The sequence below is a fragment of the Oncorhynchus mykiss genome, chromosome Y (genome assembly GCF_013265735.2).
Source record: "Oncorhynchus mykiss isolate Arlee chromosome Y, USDA_OmykA_1.1, whole genome shotgun sequence".
Lineage (NCBI taxonomy): Eukaryota > Metazoa > Chordata > Actinopteri > Salmoniformes > Salmonidae > Oncorhynchus > Oncorhynchus mykiss.
In genome coordinates this window covers 36,737,331-36,752,735 of record NC_048593.1, presented here as the reverse complement: position 1 = coordinate 36,752,735, position 15,405 = coordinate 36,737,331, and the positions used below count along the sequence as shown (strand labels likewise).

Here is a 15,405-nt window from a genome sequence, read left to right as displayed (position 1 = left end):
TGAGCTATGCTCAGCCAAGGTTCATACAGCATTTGTCACGCCCTGACCACAGTCAGCTGTTTTTCTCTGTGTTGGTTGGGGCGTGGTAGTGTCTAGGGTCGGTCATCTAGGGTTTTTGTATGTCTATGTTGGCCTGATATGGTTCCGAATCAGAGACAGCTGTTTATCGTTGTCTCTGATTGGGGATCATATTTAAGTAGCCATTTCTCTTTTGTGTTTGTGGGATCCTGACTATGTTTAGTTGCCTGTCAGCAATATTTTGTATAGCTTCACGGTTCGTTTGTGCTTTATTGTTTTGGAGAGTTTTCAGTTTATTAAAAATGTGTGGAACTCTACTCACGCTGCGCCTTGGTCTCACTCATACAACAAACGTGAGACAGCGTTGGAATAATGTACTCTGACAGGATGTGTGTCAAATCAAATCTAATTTATTTATATAGCCCTTCGTACATCAGCTGATATCTCAAAGTGCTGTACAGAAACCCAGCCTAAAACCCCAAACAGCAAGCAATGCAGGTGTAGAAGCATGTCCATGTGTGTGTGTGTGTGTGTGTGTGTGTGTGTGTGTGTAAAAAAAAAAAAAAACTGTTGGGAGGATTATACTTTTTAACAAGCTGTCAGATCAACCTGTTTTACCACAAGACTTCCAAACAGCATAGAAAAGGTTATGCACCGTGAATTAGACACATTCATTTGTCTGTATGTTCCCAGAATGGCTATTGACTAATATAGAAAATTAGCACTCCAAATTATACATACAAATCTAAAGTGATTTTATACCATTCACATGCTGGATTACTTACAAGGATACAGCACCAAACCATTTTTGGAAAATAATCCTATTTGAGTCAGTACTTCGTTTAAATTGTTTTTTTATTGGCTAATATCATCCAGTTTAAATTAAATTCTGGTACAGTGCCATTAGATACCGTGAATCGTCTCTAAGGCCTTCTTCCCCATATATCTGTCTGTATGTTATGTTGTTCAGGGTCAGTTCTGGGTGGTCTGATGGACCTGCAGGCACTGTCCAGAGGAGTGCAGCAGCAGCATCACAAACTGAACCAGACCAGGAGGGCCCGGGCCCGACGCCAGGCCCACGAGGAACCTGAGCTGTTCAACATGGAGGTTCTACTGGGGGTGGACTACTCCGTGGTCCACTTCCATGGCAGAGAGAACATCCAGAAGTACCTGCTCACCCTCATGAACATAGTAAGTAACATATACTACATAACAATACACTACATAACACTACACTACATAAAACTACACTACATAAAACTACACTACATAACAATACACTACACAAACCTATACTACACCTAACCTATACTATACTACACTACATAACATGATACTACACTACATAACACTACACTACATAAAACTACACTACATAAAACTACACTACATAACAATACACTACACAAACCTATACTACACCTAACCTATACTATACTACACTACATAACATGATACTACACTACATAACACTACACTACAATACATAGCATGACACTACACTCCATAACACTACACTACATAACAGTATACTACACTGTCCTATAGTACATTATATACCACAACACTACATAACTACATAACACTAAACTACAATACATTACACTACATAACATTACACTACACTTAATAACACTATGCTACACTACAGAACACTACATAACAGTACACTACACAACCCTATACTACACTATGCTACACAACACTACATAACAGTACACTACACAACCCTATACTACACTATGCTACACAACACTACATAACATGACACTATACTACATACTACACTACATAACAGTATACTACACTATACTATGGTACATTACATACCACTACACTATATAACACTAAACTACATTACATACCACTAAACTTCATAACATTACACTACATAACATTACACTACACTTAATAACACTATGCTACACTACAGAACACTACATACCACTACACTACATAACTCTGTACTATACAACACGACACTACATAACACTACATGACACAAATCTACACTACATACCACTAAACTACACTACATTACATAACACTAAACTACACTACATACCACAAAACTACACTACATACTACATACTACATCGCATAGCAGTTCAGACGTCTTTTGTCCTCGTCTTGTCTTGTCCTGTATATATATATATATTTACAACTTTTTTCACATACATTTTATTTTTATTTTCCATCAACTCATCTTCTAAACACTCTCCTGCAACCAGCCTCACCAATTTATATTTATAAAAAAGTATTATTTACCTCAGATCTGTAATCCTCCAAGAAGCTAGCCAGAAACTCCAAGAAGCTAGCCAGAAACTAGCCAGAAGCTAGCCAGGAGCTAGCCCAGAAGCTAATCCAGAAGCTAATCAGAAGCTAGTTAGCTTCTTTACTGGCAAATCGTTAGTATTCAGCTAACCACGGTTTGTGGTCATCAGCTATCCTTTAGCTCGAATCTATCGAAAATCTATCGCCATTTTTGTACGGCGCAGCGCGGCTCGGAACGGAACATACCGGACCAATTTTTCTCTCCATGTCCCTGGATTTCAACTGCTCTCTGGACATTCATACCCGGATCTCACAGCTAGCTAGCTGCTATCCGTGTGACAGTCGGCTTTTCGTCGATTCCGGAGCAAACATCGATTGTTCCGGTGCTAGCCAGCTCCGTCAATCACTCCTGAGTTCCATCATTCACTTCTGGGCTGCAGTCACCTATCCGGACCCGTTTTACTGCCTACGCGGAGCCCCACCGGGCCTTCACAACTGGACTGCCGACGTTATCTACCTGAAGGAGATCCGGCTGGCTCCTCCGTCGCGACGTTACCTGAACGCCCATCTGCGGCCCGCTAACCGTTAGCTGTCTTACCGGCTGCTATCTGAATAGACAATCGGACAATTTATTTATTTTTATTATTATTATGTTTTCTTCTCGGGCCTCTATAACTATATCTATTGTTCTTATTTTTGTTGTTGTGTGATTTGGATTAATCCCCTCTACCACACGGAACCCCACTAATCTACTGACCGAACGCAAGAGGTGGCTAACAACAGACCTCCATCCTATGCTAGCTTGCTACCGATGGCCTGGCTAGCTGTCTAAATCGCCGTGACCCTCAACCAACCTCTCCACTCACTGGACCCTTTTGATCACTCGACTAAGCATGCCTCTCCTTAATGTCAATATGTCTTGTCCATTGCTGTTCTGGTTAGTGTTTATTGGCTTATTTCACTGTAGAGCCTCTAGTCATGCTCACTATACCTTATCCAACCTATTAGTTCCACCACCCACACATGCAATGACATCTCCTGGTTTCAATGATGTTTCTAGAGACAATATCTCTCTCTTCATCACTCAATACCTAGGTTTACCTCCACTGTATTCACATCCTACCTTACCTTTGTCTGTACATTATACCTTGATGCTATTTTATCGCCCCCAGAAACCTCCTTTTACTCTCTGTTCCAGACGTTCTAGACGACCAATTCTTATTGCTTTTAGCCGCACCCTTATTCTACTCCTCCTATGTTCCTCTGGCAATGTAGAGGTGAATCCAGGCCCTGCAGTACCTAGCTCCACTCCTATTCCCCAGGCGCTCTCTTTTGACGACTTCTGTAACCGTAATAGCCTTGGTTTCATGCATGTTAACATTAGAAGCCTCCTCCCTAAGTTTTTTCTATTCACTGCTTTAGCACACTCTGCCAACCCGGATGTTCTAGCTGTGTCTGAATCCTGGCTTAGGAAGACCACCAAAAATTCAGACATTTTAATTCCAAACTACAACATTTTCAGACAAGATAGAACTGCCAAAGGGGGCGGTGTTGCAATCTACTGCAAAGATAGCCTGCAGAGTTCTGTCCTACTATCCAGGTCTGTACCCAAACAATTTGAACTTCTACTTTTAAAAATCCACCTCTCTAAAAACAAGTCTCTCACCGTTGCCGCCTGCTATAGACCACCCTCTGCCCCCAACTGTGCTCTGGACACCATATGTGAACTGATTGCCCCCCATCTATCTTCAGAGCTCGTGCTGCTAGGCGACCTAAACTGGAACATGCTTAACACCCCAGCCATCCTACAATCTAAACTTGATGCCCTCAATCTCACACAAATTATCAATGAACCTACCAGGTACCTCCCCAAAGCCTTAAACACGGGCACCCTCATAGATATCATCCTAACCAACTTCCCCTCTAAATACACCTCTGCTGTCTTCAACCAAGATCTCAGCGATCACTGCCTCATTGCCTGCATCCGTAATGGGTCAGCGGTCAAACGACCTCCTCTCATCACTGTAAAACGCTCCCTGAAACACTTCAGCGAGCAGGCCTTTCTAATCGACCTGGCTGGGGTATCCTGGAAGGATATTGACCTCATCCCGTCAGTAGAGGATGCCTGGATATTTTTTTTAAATGCCTTCCTAACCATCTTAAATAAACATGCCCCATTCAAGAAATTTAGAACCAGGAACAGATATAGCCCCCAGACCTGACTGCCCTTAACCAACACAAAAAACATCCTATGGCGTTCTGCATTAGCATCGAACAGCCCCCGTGATATGCAGCTGTTCAGGGAGGCTAGAAACCATTATACACAGGCAGTTAGAAAAGCCAAGGCTAGCTTTATCAAGCAGAAATTTGCTTCTTGCAACACTAACTCAAAAAAGTTCTGGGACACTGTACAGTCCATGGAGAATAAGAACACCTCCTCCCAGCTGCCCACTGCACTGAAGATAGGAAACACTGTCACCACTGATAAATCCACCATAATTGAAAATTTCAATAAGCATTTTTCTACGGCTGGCCATGCTTTCCACCTGGCTACTCCTACCCCTGTCAACAGCACTGCACCCCCAACAGCAACTCGCCCAAGCCTTCCCCATTTCTCCTTCTCCCAAATCCATTCAGCTGATGTTCTGAAAGAGCTGCAAAATCTGGACCCCTACAAATCAGCCGGGCTAGACAATCTGGACCCTTTCTTTCTAAAATCATCTGCCGAAATTGTTGCCACCCCTATTACTAGCCTGTTCAACCTCTCTTTCGTGTCGTCTGAGATTCCCAAAGATTGGAAAGCAGCTGCGGTCATCCCCCTCTTCAAAGGGGGGGACACTCTTGACCCCAACTGCTACAGACCTATATCTATCCTACCATTTCTTTCTAAGGTCTTCGAAAGCCAAGTCAACAAACAGATTACCGACCATTTCGAATCTCACCATACCTTCTCTGCTATGCAATCTGGTTTCAGAGCTGGTCATGGGTGCACCTCAGCCACGCTCAAGGTCCTAAACGATATCTTAACCGCCATCGATAAGAAACATTACTGTGCAGCCGTATTCATTGATCTGGCCAAGGCTTTCGACTCTGTCAATCACCACATCCTCATCGGCAGACTCAACAGCCTTGGTTTCTCAAATGATTGCCTCGCCTGGTTCACCAACTACTTCTCTGATAGAGTTCAGTGTGTCAAATCGGAGGGTCTGTTGTCCGGACCTCTGGCAGTCTCTATGGGGGTGCCACAGGGTTCAATTCTTGGACTGACTCTCTTCTCTGTATACATCAATGAGGTCGCTCTTGCTGCTGGTGAGTCTCTGATCCACCTCTACGCAGACGACACCATTCTGTATACTTCCGGCCCTTCTTTGGACACTGTGTTAACAACCCTCCAGGCAAGCTTCAATGCCATACAACTCTCCTTCCGTGGCCTCCAATTGCTCTTAAATACAAGTAAAACTAAATGCATGCTCTTCAACCGATCGCTACCTGCACCTACCCGCCTGTCCAACATCACTACTCTGGACGGCTCTGACTTAGAATACGTGGACAACTACAAATACTTAGGTGTCTGGTTAGACTGTAAACTCTCCTTCCAGACCCATATCAAACATCTCCAATCCAAAGTTAAATCTAGAATTGGCTTCCTATTTCGCAACAAAGCATCCTTCACTCATGCTGCCAAACATACCCTTGTAAAACTGACCATCCTACCAATCCTCGACTTTGTCGATGTCATTTACAAAATAGCCTCCAATACCCTACTCAACAAATTGGATGCAGTCTATCACAGTGCAATCCGTTTTGTCACCAAAGCCCCATATACTACCCACCATTGCGAACTGTACGCTCTCGTTGGCTGGCCCTCGCTTCATACTCGTCGCCAAACCCACTGGCTCCATGTCATCTACAAGACCCTGCTAGGTAAAGTCCCCCCTTATCTCAGCTCGCTGGTCACCATAGCATCTCCCACCTGTAGCACACGCTCCAGCAGGTATATCTCTCTAGTCACCCCCAAAACCAATTCTTTCTTTGGCCGCCTCTCTTTCCAGTTCTCTGCTGCCAATGACTGGAACGAACTACAAAAATCTCTGAAACTGGAAACACTTATCTCCCTCACTAGCTTTAAGCACCAACTGTCAGAGCAGCTCACAGATTACTGCACCTGTACATAGCCCACCTATAATTTAGCCCAAACAACTACCTCTTTCCCAACTGTATTTTATTTATTTATTTATTTATTTTGCTCCTTTGCACCCCATTATTTTTATTTCTACTTTGCACATTCTTCCATTGCAAAACTACCATTCCAGTGTTTTACTTGCTATATTGTATTTACCTTGCCACCATGGCCTTTTTTGCCTTTACCTCCCTTCTCACCTCATTTGCTCACATTGTATATAGACTTGTTTATACTGTATTATTGACTGTATGTTTGTTTTACTCCATGTGTAACTCTGTGTCGTTGTATCTGTCGAACTGCTTTGCTTTATCTTGGCCAGGTCGCAATTGTAAATGAGAACTTGTTCTCAACTTGCCTACCTGGTTAAATAAAGGTAAAATAAATAAAAAACTACACTCCATAACACTAAACTACACTACATAACACCAAACTACACTACACTACATTAATACACTACATAACATAACACTAACCTACACTACATAACACTAAACTACACAACACTACATTACACTACATAACACTAAACTACATAACACTGAACTGCACTACTTAACCTGACACTACACTACATAACACTACACAATACTACACTACATAACAATACACTACATTATATAACACAACACTACAATACACTACATAACACTATACTGCACTTCATAACACTACACTCCGCTACACAATACTACACTACATAACACTACAGTACATACCACTATACTACACTACATAACACTAAACTACACTACATAACACTAAACTACACTACATAACACTGCACAACATGATACTAAATTACACTACAAAACACTACACTAAACTACATAACAATATACTATATAATACTATGCTACACTACATTACACTACACTGCACTACATAACACTAAACTGCACTATGCTTTATAACGCTACACTACACAACACTACATTATACTATACTATAGTACACTACATAATACTACATACCACTACACTAAGTAACACTAAACTACACTACACAACACAACACTACACTACATAACACTACACAACACGACACTACACTACATAAACACTACACTAGACTATATAGCACTATACTACACTACATAACACTACACTGCACTACGCAACACTACACTGCATACCACTATACAATACTACACTAGACTACATAATACTACACTACATACCACTAATTCCACTACACTACATAACACTAAACTACACTACATACCACTAACTCCACTACACTACATAACACTAAACTACACTACATACCACTACACTCCATGACACTATATTACACTACATAACAATTTACTATACTAATAACACTAAACCACAATCCATAACACTACACAACCCAACACTTCACCCTGTTCACACATTCAGCCATTTCCACCTTTCTACCACAAAATCATTCTCTAACCTGTGTTATGTGCTTCCCTTTCACGTTTCAATCTGTTTCGTGTGTTTTTTCCTTTTTAATATTAGTCTGTTCCACCACCCATTTCTCCTCAGATGAATGTTCAGTAGATTCTGTGTGAGACCTTGTAGCATTATTCATTTGATTATAATGATTTTCTGGCAGTCTGGCCTCTCTGGCTTTAATCAGCCAGTTACCTGGCCAGTGAATACGAGTGAACAGAATCAGCCAGCTACCTAGTTAGTGAATACGAGCTAACAGAATCAGCCAGCACGTAATTAGTGTAATACGAGTGAACAGAATCAGCCAGCTACCTAGTTAGTGAATACGAGCTAACAGAATCAGCCAGCACGTAATTAGTGAATATGAGTGAACAGAATCAGCCAGCTACCTAGTTAGTGAATACGAGCTAACAGAATCAGCCAGCACGTAATTAGTGAATACGAGTGAACAGAATCAGCCAGCTACCTAGTTAGTGAATACGAGCTAACAGAATCAGCCAGCACGTAATTAGTGAATACGAGTGAACAGAATCAGCCAGCTACCTAGTTAGTGAATACGAGTGAACAGAATCAGCCAGCACGTAATTAGTGAATACGAGTGAACAGAATCAGCCAGCTACCTAGTTAGTGAATACGAGCTAACAGAATCAGCCAGCACGTAATTAGTGAATACGAGTGAACAGAATCAGCCAGCTATCTAGTTAGTGAATACGAGCTAACAGAATCAGCCAGCACGTAATTAGTGTAATACGAGTGAACAGATTCAGCCAGCTATCTAGTTAGTGAATACGAGCTAACAGAATCCAGCCCGTGTCCTCTGGTGGGTCAGGACAAGGGCCAGTGCTAATGAGGTTATTAACACAGGGTTTGGGATGGGGTAGGGGGCACAGGCAGGGGGCATATCCAGGAAGAGATATAGAGAGAGGAGGGCAGGAATGAAACAGGGGACTGGAGATTCGTATAAGAGAGAGGGCTGAAGAGTTTGTGTGAGCATGGAGAGATGGGTGCGATGGGTGTCTTGTAAATACTGATCATATGATTATTTGATTCAGCCAAGGCAGGAAACGGCTTCACAGCTGTATCTGTAACAGCAGGCCTTTACTGTTTCACTTGATTCAGTAGAGTACTATATATATTCACTAAGCATGAAATTGGAAATATTCGTGACAGCTCATTTTCTAGAAATATCAGCTGTGAAATATTTGATGGAAAAACAAGATCAATTGCACGACCCAGAAACACACTGTAGGACAGTTTTGTTATTCCTCATTGAGAGGAGTCATTTAGCTGTAATATGATCCACTGAAGCAGAGGAATAGGTTGAATCCAACTAAATCAATTCTCACTTAAACCGGTGCACCCAGAAATTGTGTTGCTCTGCCTGACAGGGTGGCCATTCAGTGGCCCCCACTCAGGTCAACAGAAATATTACAAGACAGAGTTATTGTAGATGCCTTATAGTCAGTGTTATAGATCATTATAAAGGGTGTTATAAAGCATTATATACATGTTCTTCATAGAAGTGTTACTTAAAGCATTAGCCAACTTCAATTAATTCTGAATGCTGTGCTAGCTAAGACCAGAAGAGAGCACCCATTCCACCCGTTTTAAAGTTCCTGCATTGGTTGCCTGTTAGTTTCTATAGTTGTAAAATTGCTTTAATTATTTTTTTAAAGCATTAAATCAAATCAAATCAAATGCATTTATAAAGCCCTTCTTACATCAGCTGATGTCACAAAGTGCTGTACAGAAACCCAGCCTTAAACCCCAAACAGCAAGCAATGCAGGTGTAGAAGCACGGTGGCTAGGAAAAACTTCCAAGAAAGGCCAGAACCTAGGAAGAGACCTAGAGAGGAACCAGGCTATGAGGGGTGGCCAATCCTCTTCTGGCTGTGCCGGGTGGAGATTATAACAGAACATGGCCAAGATGTTCAAATGTTCATAGATGACCAGCAGAGTCAAATAGTAATAATCACAGTGGTTGTCGAGGGTGAAACAGGTCAGCACCGAGGGTGAAACAGGTCAGCACCTCAAGAGTAAATGTCAGTTGGCTTTTCATAGCCGATCATTCAGAGTATCTCTACCGCTCCTGCTGTCTCTAGAGAGTTGAAAACAGCAGGTCTGGGACAGGTAGCACATCCGGTAAACAGGTCAGGGTTCCATAGCCGCAGGCAGAATAGTTGAAACTGGAGCAGCAGCACGGCCAGGTGGACTGGGGACAGCAAGGAGTCATCAGGGCAGGTAGTCCTGAGGCATGGTCCTAGGGCTCAGGTCCTCCGAAAGAGAGGAAAAAAGAGAGACAGAGAGAAAGAGAGAAAAAGAGAGAGAATTAGAGAGCATACTTAAATTCACACAGGACACCGGATAAGACAGGAGAAATACTCCAGATATAACAGACTGACCCTAGCCCCCCGACACATAAACTACTGCAGCATAAATACTGGAGGCTGAGACAGGAGGGGTCAGGAGACACTGTGGCCCCGTCTGATAATAACCCCAGGCAGGGCCAAACAGGCAGGATATAACTCCACCCACTTTGCCAAAGCACAGCCCCCACACCACTAGAGGGATATCTTCAACCACCAACTTACCATCCTGAGACAAGGACGAGGAAAGCCCACAAGGATCTCCGCCACGGCACAACCCGAGGGGGGGCGCCAACCTGGAAAGGAAGATCACGTCAGTGACTCAACCCACTCAAGTGACCCACCCCTCCTGCGTCAATGTTCAAGGCATTAAATGGCCTTGAACCGGAATACATGTCTGATATTCTTTTAACAAACGTGTCTGGTCGGTCCCTCAGATCTTCTGGCGCTGGTCTTTTACTCGTTCCGAAGTTCAGAACCAAAGCTTTCAATCACTATGGTCCTGGCCTTTGGAACAGCCTACCAGAAGATCTTAGGGCCTCAGAAACTGTTGAGATTTTAAATATCTTAAAGAGATTCTCTGGTACTTTTGTATACGTTTTAGCCAGTAGTTCTGAAAGTAGCACTCAGGAGCCAAAAGTCGTCCCCGAAAAATGCTTACTACGTCACATGTGCAGATATGTGCACCACGTCCTTGTTCTCTCTCTCTCTCTCTCTCTCTCTCTCTCGCTCTCTCTCTCTCGCTCTCTCGCTCTCTCTCTCTCTCTCTCTCTGCTGTGTCCACTGAGCCATTGGGCCTAGCCGCTTGCTAGCTGTCACTCAAATTCTAGGGTCTGAAGCTCATTGACTAGGGGGCTGGCCCACATGGGGGGTAAATGTAGGGAAAATGGCACGGCACAGCTTCAAAAAAACCATCTCTTTCAAACTAGAGATTTCTTTGCTAGTTGAGGTAAGACAGTAATCCTACTCATAGTCTACTCATGTATTAACTACACATTGACACATCCAGCACAAAGCAAGAGGTTTAAAAAATACTTTCTCAGTCACCAAAGTAGTCAGTCTTTACATTACCATGCTTTTACATAAGGTGCTCTTAGTCATACTATCTATTTGATTTATTTTATCCCATTCTATTTACCTTATTTATTTTAATGCATTAGTCTCTCATGTCCATTGTTATTTTATTATTGTTTGAATATTTTATTTGTCTCATTTTAGAGAAAGAAAATATATTTTTATCTTTCTTAAAACTTGTATTATTTTATTTGTTGGGAAATGCATCCTCTGTGAGGGAATTTGCTTTATAAATTAAGTTTGATTTGCAGGCGTTCAGGCAGACAGGCAGACAGGCAGACAGGCAGGCAGGCAGGCAGGCAGGCAGGCAAGCAAGCAAGCTCAGGTGCAGCTGGCCCCGCCCATCAGGAGTGAGTTGCCCAGCCCCAGGATCCCAGGGGGTTTCGACCAAGGACATCTTCTGAAGGTTGCTTAGCAACTCTTATGTAGAAGAAGAGGCTAGAGAGCATGAGGGAGACAGGCAGTGTTCTCCTGACTGGTGACTGGTCCTTAACGGATCTGATAGACTCGCTTTGGAGTATTGTGTATTGGTGCCATTTCAACTGCATTCAATTGCATAATACATAAAGGAATCAGGTATCTGAACTCCAACGTAAGTTCTATAATATTGTCATTTTAGTCTTTGTCAAGAAACCCTGTAATGGCCTATTGTAAAATGATAAGATGGCTACTATGTGTAATAGATTACATCTGATATAATAATACAGCTAAAGATTTTCCATCAGAGTTGGTTTTTGCATTATCCTATTTTTCTTCTCCTCCCTCCCTCTCGCTCCCGATCTCTCTTATGCTTTCTCTCTCTCTCTCTCTCTCTCTCTCTCTCTCTCTCTCTCTCTCTCTCTCTCTCTCTCTCTCTCTCTCTCTCCACCTCTGTCTCCCACTGTCAAACTCCCAAGCTGTTTCATGGAAATCAAATTTATATTTAAAAAAAAAAGATAGACATTTTTGTCTGTCTGTCTGTCCGTCAGTCAGTCAGTCTGTCAGTCAGTGTGCATGTCTGTTCTGCTCTCTATCTGCTCCCTGTTCTCCATGTTCTCCTTGCCTCTCCTCATCAGAGCAGTCTCACTGATGGGACTGTCCTCCCTCTACACCTACCTCGCTCTCTCGCACACACACACACAGAGACAGACAAATAACCCCTCACTCTCCCTGCACTGTGTTTTGGGCCTCCTCCCCTGGGGCCTTGGCCAGGACAGGTAAGATGAGTAAATGAGTAATGAGACTGGGGTCAGACTAAGGTGTGACAGACTAGCAGATAGAGAGAGACAAACAGGCAGGCAGGCAGAAAGTGAGACAGACAGGGACAGATGGAGTCAGATACGGCCAGATATGGCCAGACGGGGTCAGAGGATCACTGGGATGCCATGTAAAGCGCCTGCCTCTCGTCTCTCACTGATCTCTGGAACTGTGACAGAAGAAATAACATACACTGAGTATCCATAACAGACTGACCAGGTGAATCCAGGTGAAAGCTATGGTCCCTTATTGATGTCACCTGTTAAATCCACTTCAATCAGTGTAGATGAAGGGGAGGAGACAGGTTAAAGAAGGATTTTTAAGCCTTGAGACAATTGAGGGGGGTGCAATTAGGGCTGTTGTGCTGACCGTATTACCGCCACACTGACGGTCACGAGTCATGAAGGCAGTCAAATTTCACATGACCGTTTAGTCAGGGTAATTAGGCTTCTCCAAGCTCTGATACTGCTGATGGTCATTAGTAGCCTACCAAACTTGCTAACTGCCTGGTACTTAGCACTATATTGTCCCTCTAATCACTCTGACATCAAAGCAAATGTAATCGAAAATCTAATCAAACACTTCATGAAAGCCCATAAGCTCATGTTGTTCAACATTTCTATAGGCTATGTAATTACGGGAGAAAACAGAGTGATGGCCTCTACTAAAAAGAAGAGGATCACATCAGCTTTCTATAGGCTAGATCTACTACATTTATTTCTCAACTTTCCTAATATTAAGCACATTTCTTGTCTTTACAACAGGAGAATAGCCTACCTGGCTATAGATAGATGACATAAATGTGATGACATGTATTTTGACATGTATTCTTCCCCACTACCCCAGTTTCAAGACAGGTGCATGATAATGGTCCATTCTAAATCAAAATAATGTCAAACATATGTTATTTAATATATATATATAAAGACAAGATTAAATCAATAATAGCCTGATGGGTGACAATATTATCCTATACCTTGTAAATTCTAAATGATCACTTGTGAATGTCGCACAACATACGAAATGCCTTTTTTTTTTTTTTTGCGACTTTTTCGAATCGCAGTCGCACACCTCATGTAGCCTTGCCCATAAGCCTATATGTTGTGATAAGGCTTGGGATCACACCTCATGTAGCCTTGCCCATAAGCCTATATGTTGTGATAAGGCTTGGATCACACCTCATGTAGCCTTGCCCATAAGCCTATATGTTGTGATAAGGCTTGGATCACACCTCATGTAGCCTTGCCCATAAGCCTATATGTTGTGATAAGGCTTGGATCACACCTCATGTAGCCTTGCCCATAAGCCTATATGTTGTGATAAGGCTTGGATCACACCTCATGTAGCCTTGCCCATAAGCCTATATGTTGTGATAAGGCTTGGATCACACCTCATGTAGCCTTGCCCATAAGCCTATATGTTGTGATAAGGCTTGGATCACACCTCATGTAGCCTTGCCCATAAGCCTATATGTTGTGATAAGGCTTGGATCACACCTCATGTAGCCTTGCCCATAAGCCTATATGTTGTGATAAGGCTTGGATCACACCTCATGTAGCCTTGCCCATAAGCCTATATGTTGTGATAAGGCTTGGATCACACCTCATGTAGCCTTGCCCATAAGCCTATATGTTGTGATAAGGCTTGGATCACACCTCATGTAGCCTTGCCCATAAGCCTATATGTTGTGATAAGGCTTGGATCACACCTCATGTAGCCTTGCCCATAAGCCTATATGTTGTGATAAGGTTTGGATCACACCTCATGTAGCCTTGCCCATAAGCCTATATGTTGTGATAAGGCTTGGATCACACCTCATGTAGCCTTGCCCATAAGCCTATATGTTGTGATAATGCTTGGATCACACCTCATGTTGCCTTGCCCATAAGCCTATATGTTGTGATAAGGTTTGGATCACACCTCATGTAGCCTTGCCCATAAGCCTATATGTTGTGATAAGGCTTGGATCACACCTCATGTAGCCTTGCCCATAAGCCTATATGTTGTGATAAGGCTTGGATCACACCTCATGTAGCCTTGCCCATAAGCCTATATGTTGTGATAAGGTTTGGATCACACCTCATGTAGCCTTGCCCATAAGCCTATATGTTGTGATAAGGCTTGGATCACACCTCATGTAGCCTTGCCCATAAGCCTATATGTTGTGATAAGGCTTGGATCACACCTCATGTAGCCTTGCCCATAAGCCTATATGTTGTGATAAGGCTTGGATCACACCTCATGTAGCCTTGCCCATAAGCCTATATGTTGTGATAAGGCTTGGATCACACCTCATGTAGCCTTGCCCATAAGCCTATATGTTGTGATAAGGTTTGGATCACACCTCATGTAGCCTTGCCCATAAGCCTATATGTTGTGATAAGGCTTGGATCACACCTCATGTTGTCTTGCCCATAAGCCTATATGTTGTGATAAGGTTTGGATCACAACTGAAGTGGTCAAATAACTTCTTCAAATTAAGCACATTAATCTGCTTTACAAGGGGTGTGGAGCCTAACTGGAATATATAAGCAGTGCGTGAGTTTCAAGTTTGAGGAAGATAATTGTCACGCTCGTCGTACGAAGGAGACCAAGGTGCAGCGTGGTATGCGTACATTCTTATTCTTATTACCTTTATAATAAAAGCATTACATGCAAAATTGTATTTGCGGTCACTTTTGGTTATGTTTTATTCCCCCGCTGATGGAACATTTGCGCTTATAGCCTTCCGTGTGCGCATTGCTGAGCTTATAATGTGAAGAAATAGCTTAGTTAATAGTTTAATAGTTTATCAACATTTTAAGCTAAACGTTCGGATCTGTCGCATCGGCCACATTGT

General features: G+C 42.6%; 1 protein-coding gene across 2 annotated transcripts in view; it reads left to right on the top strand.

Annotated features, from left to right (window-relative positions):
- LOC110510203 (A disintegrin and metalloproteinase with thrombospondin motifs 2) overlaps positions 1–15,405 on the top strand; it is an 89,569-nt gene that overhangs the window by 42,720 nt on the left and 31,444 nt on the right. For both annotated transcript variants that reach the window (XM_036967492.1, XM_036967493.1), the window contains exon 4: positions 989–1,209. In XM_036967492.1, the coding sequence (XP_036823387.1) occupies positions 989–1,209 (221 nt within the window). The remainder of the gene's footprint in view (positions 1–988; positions 1,210–15,405) is intronic.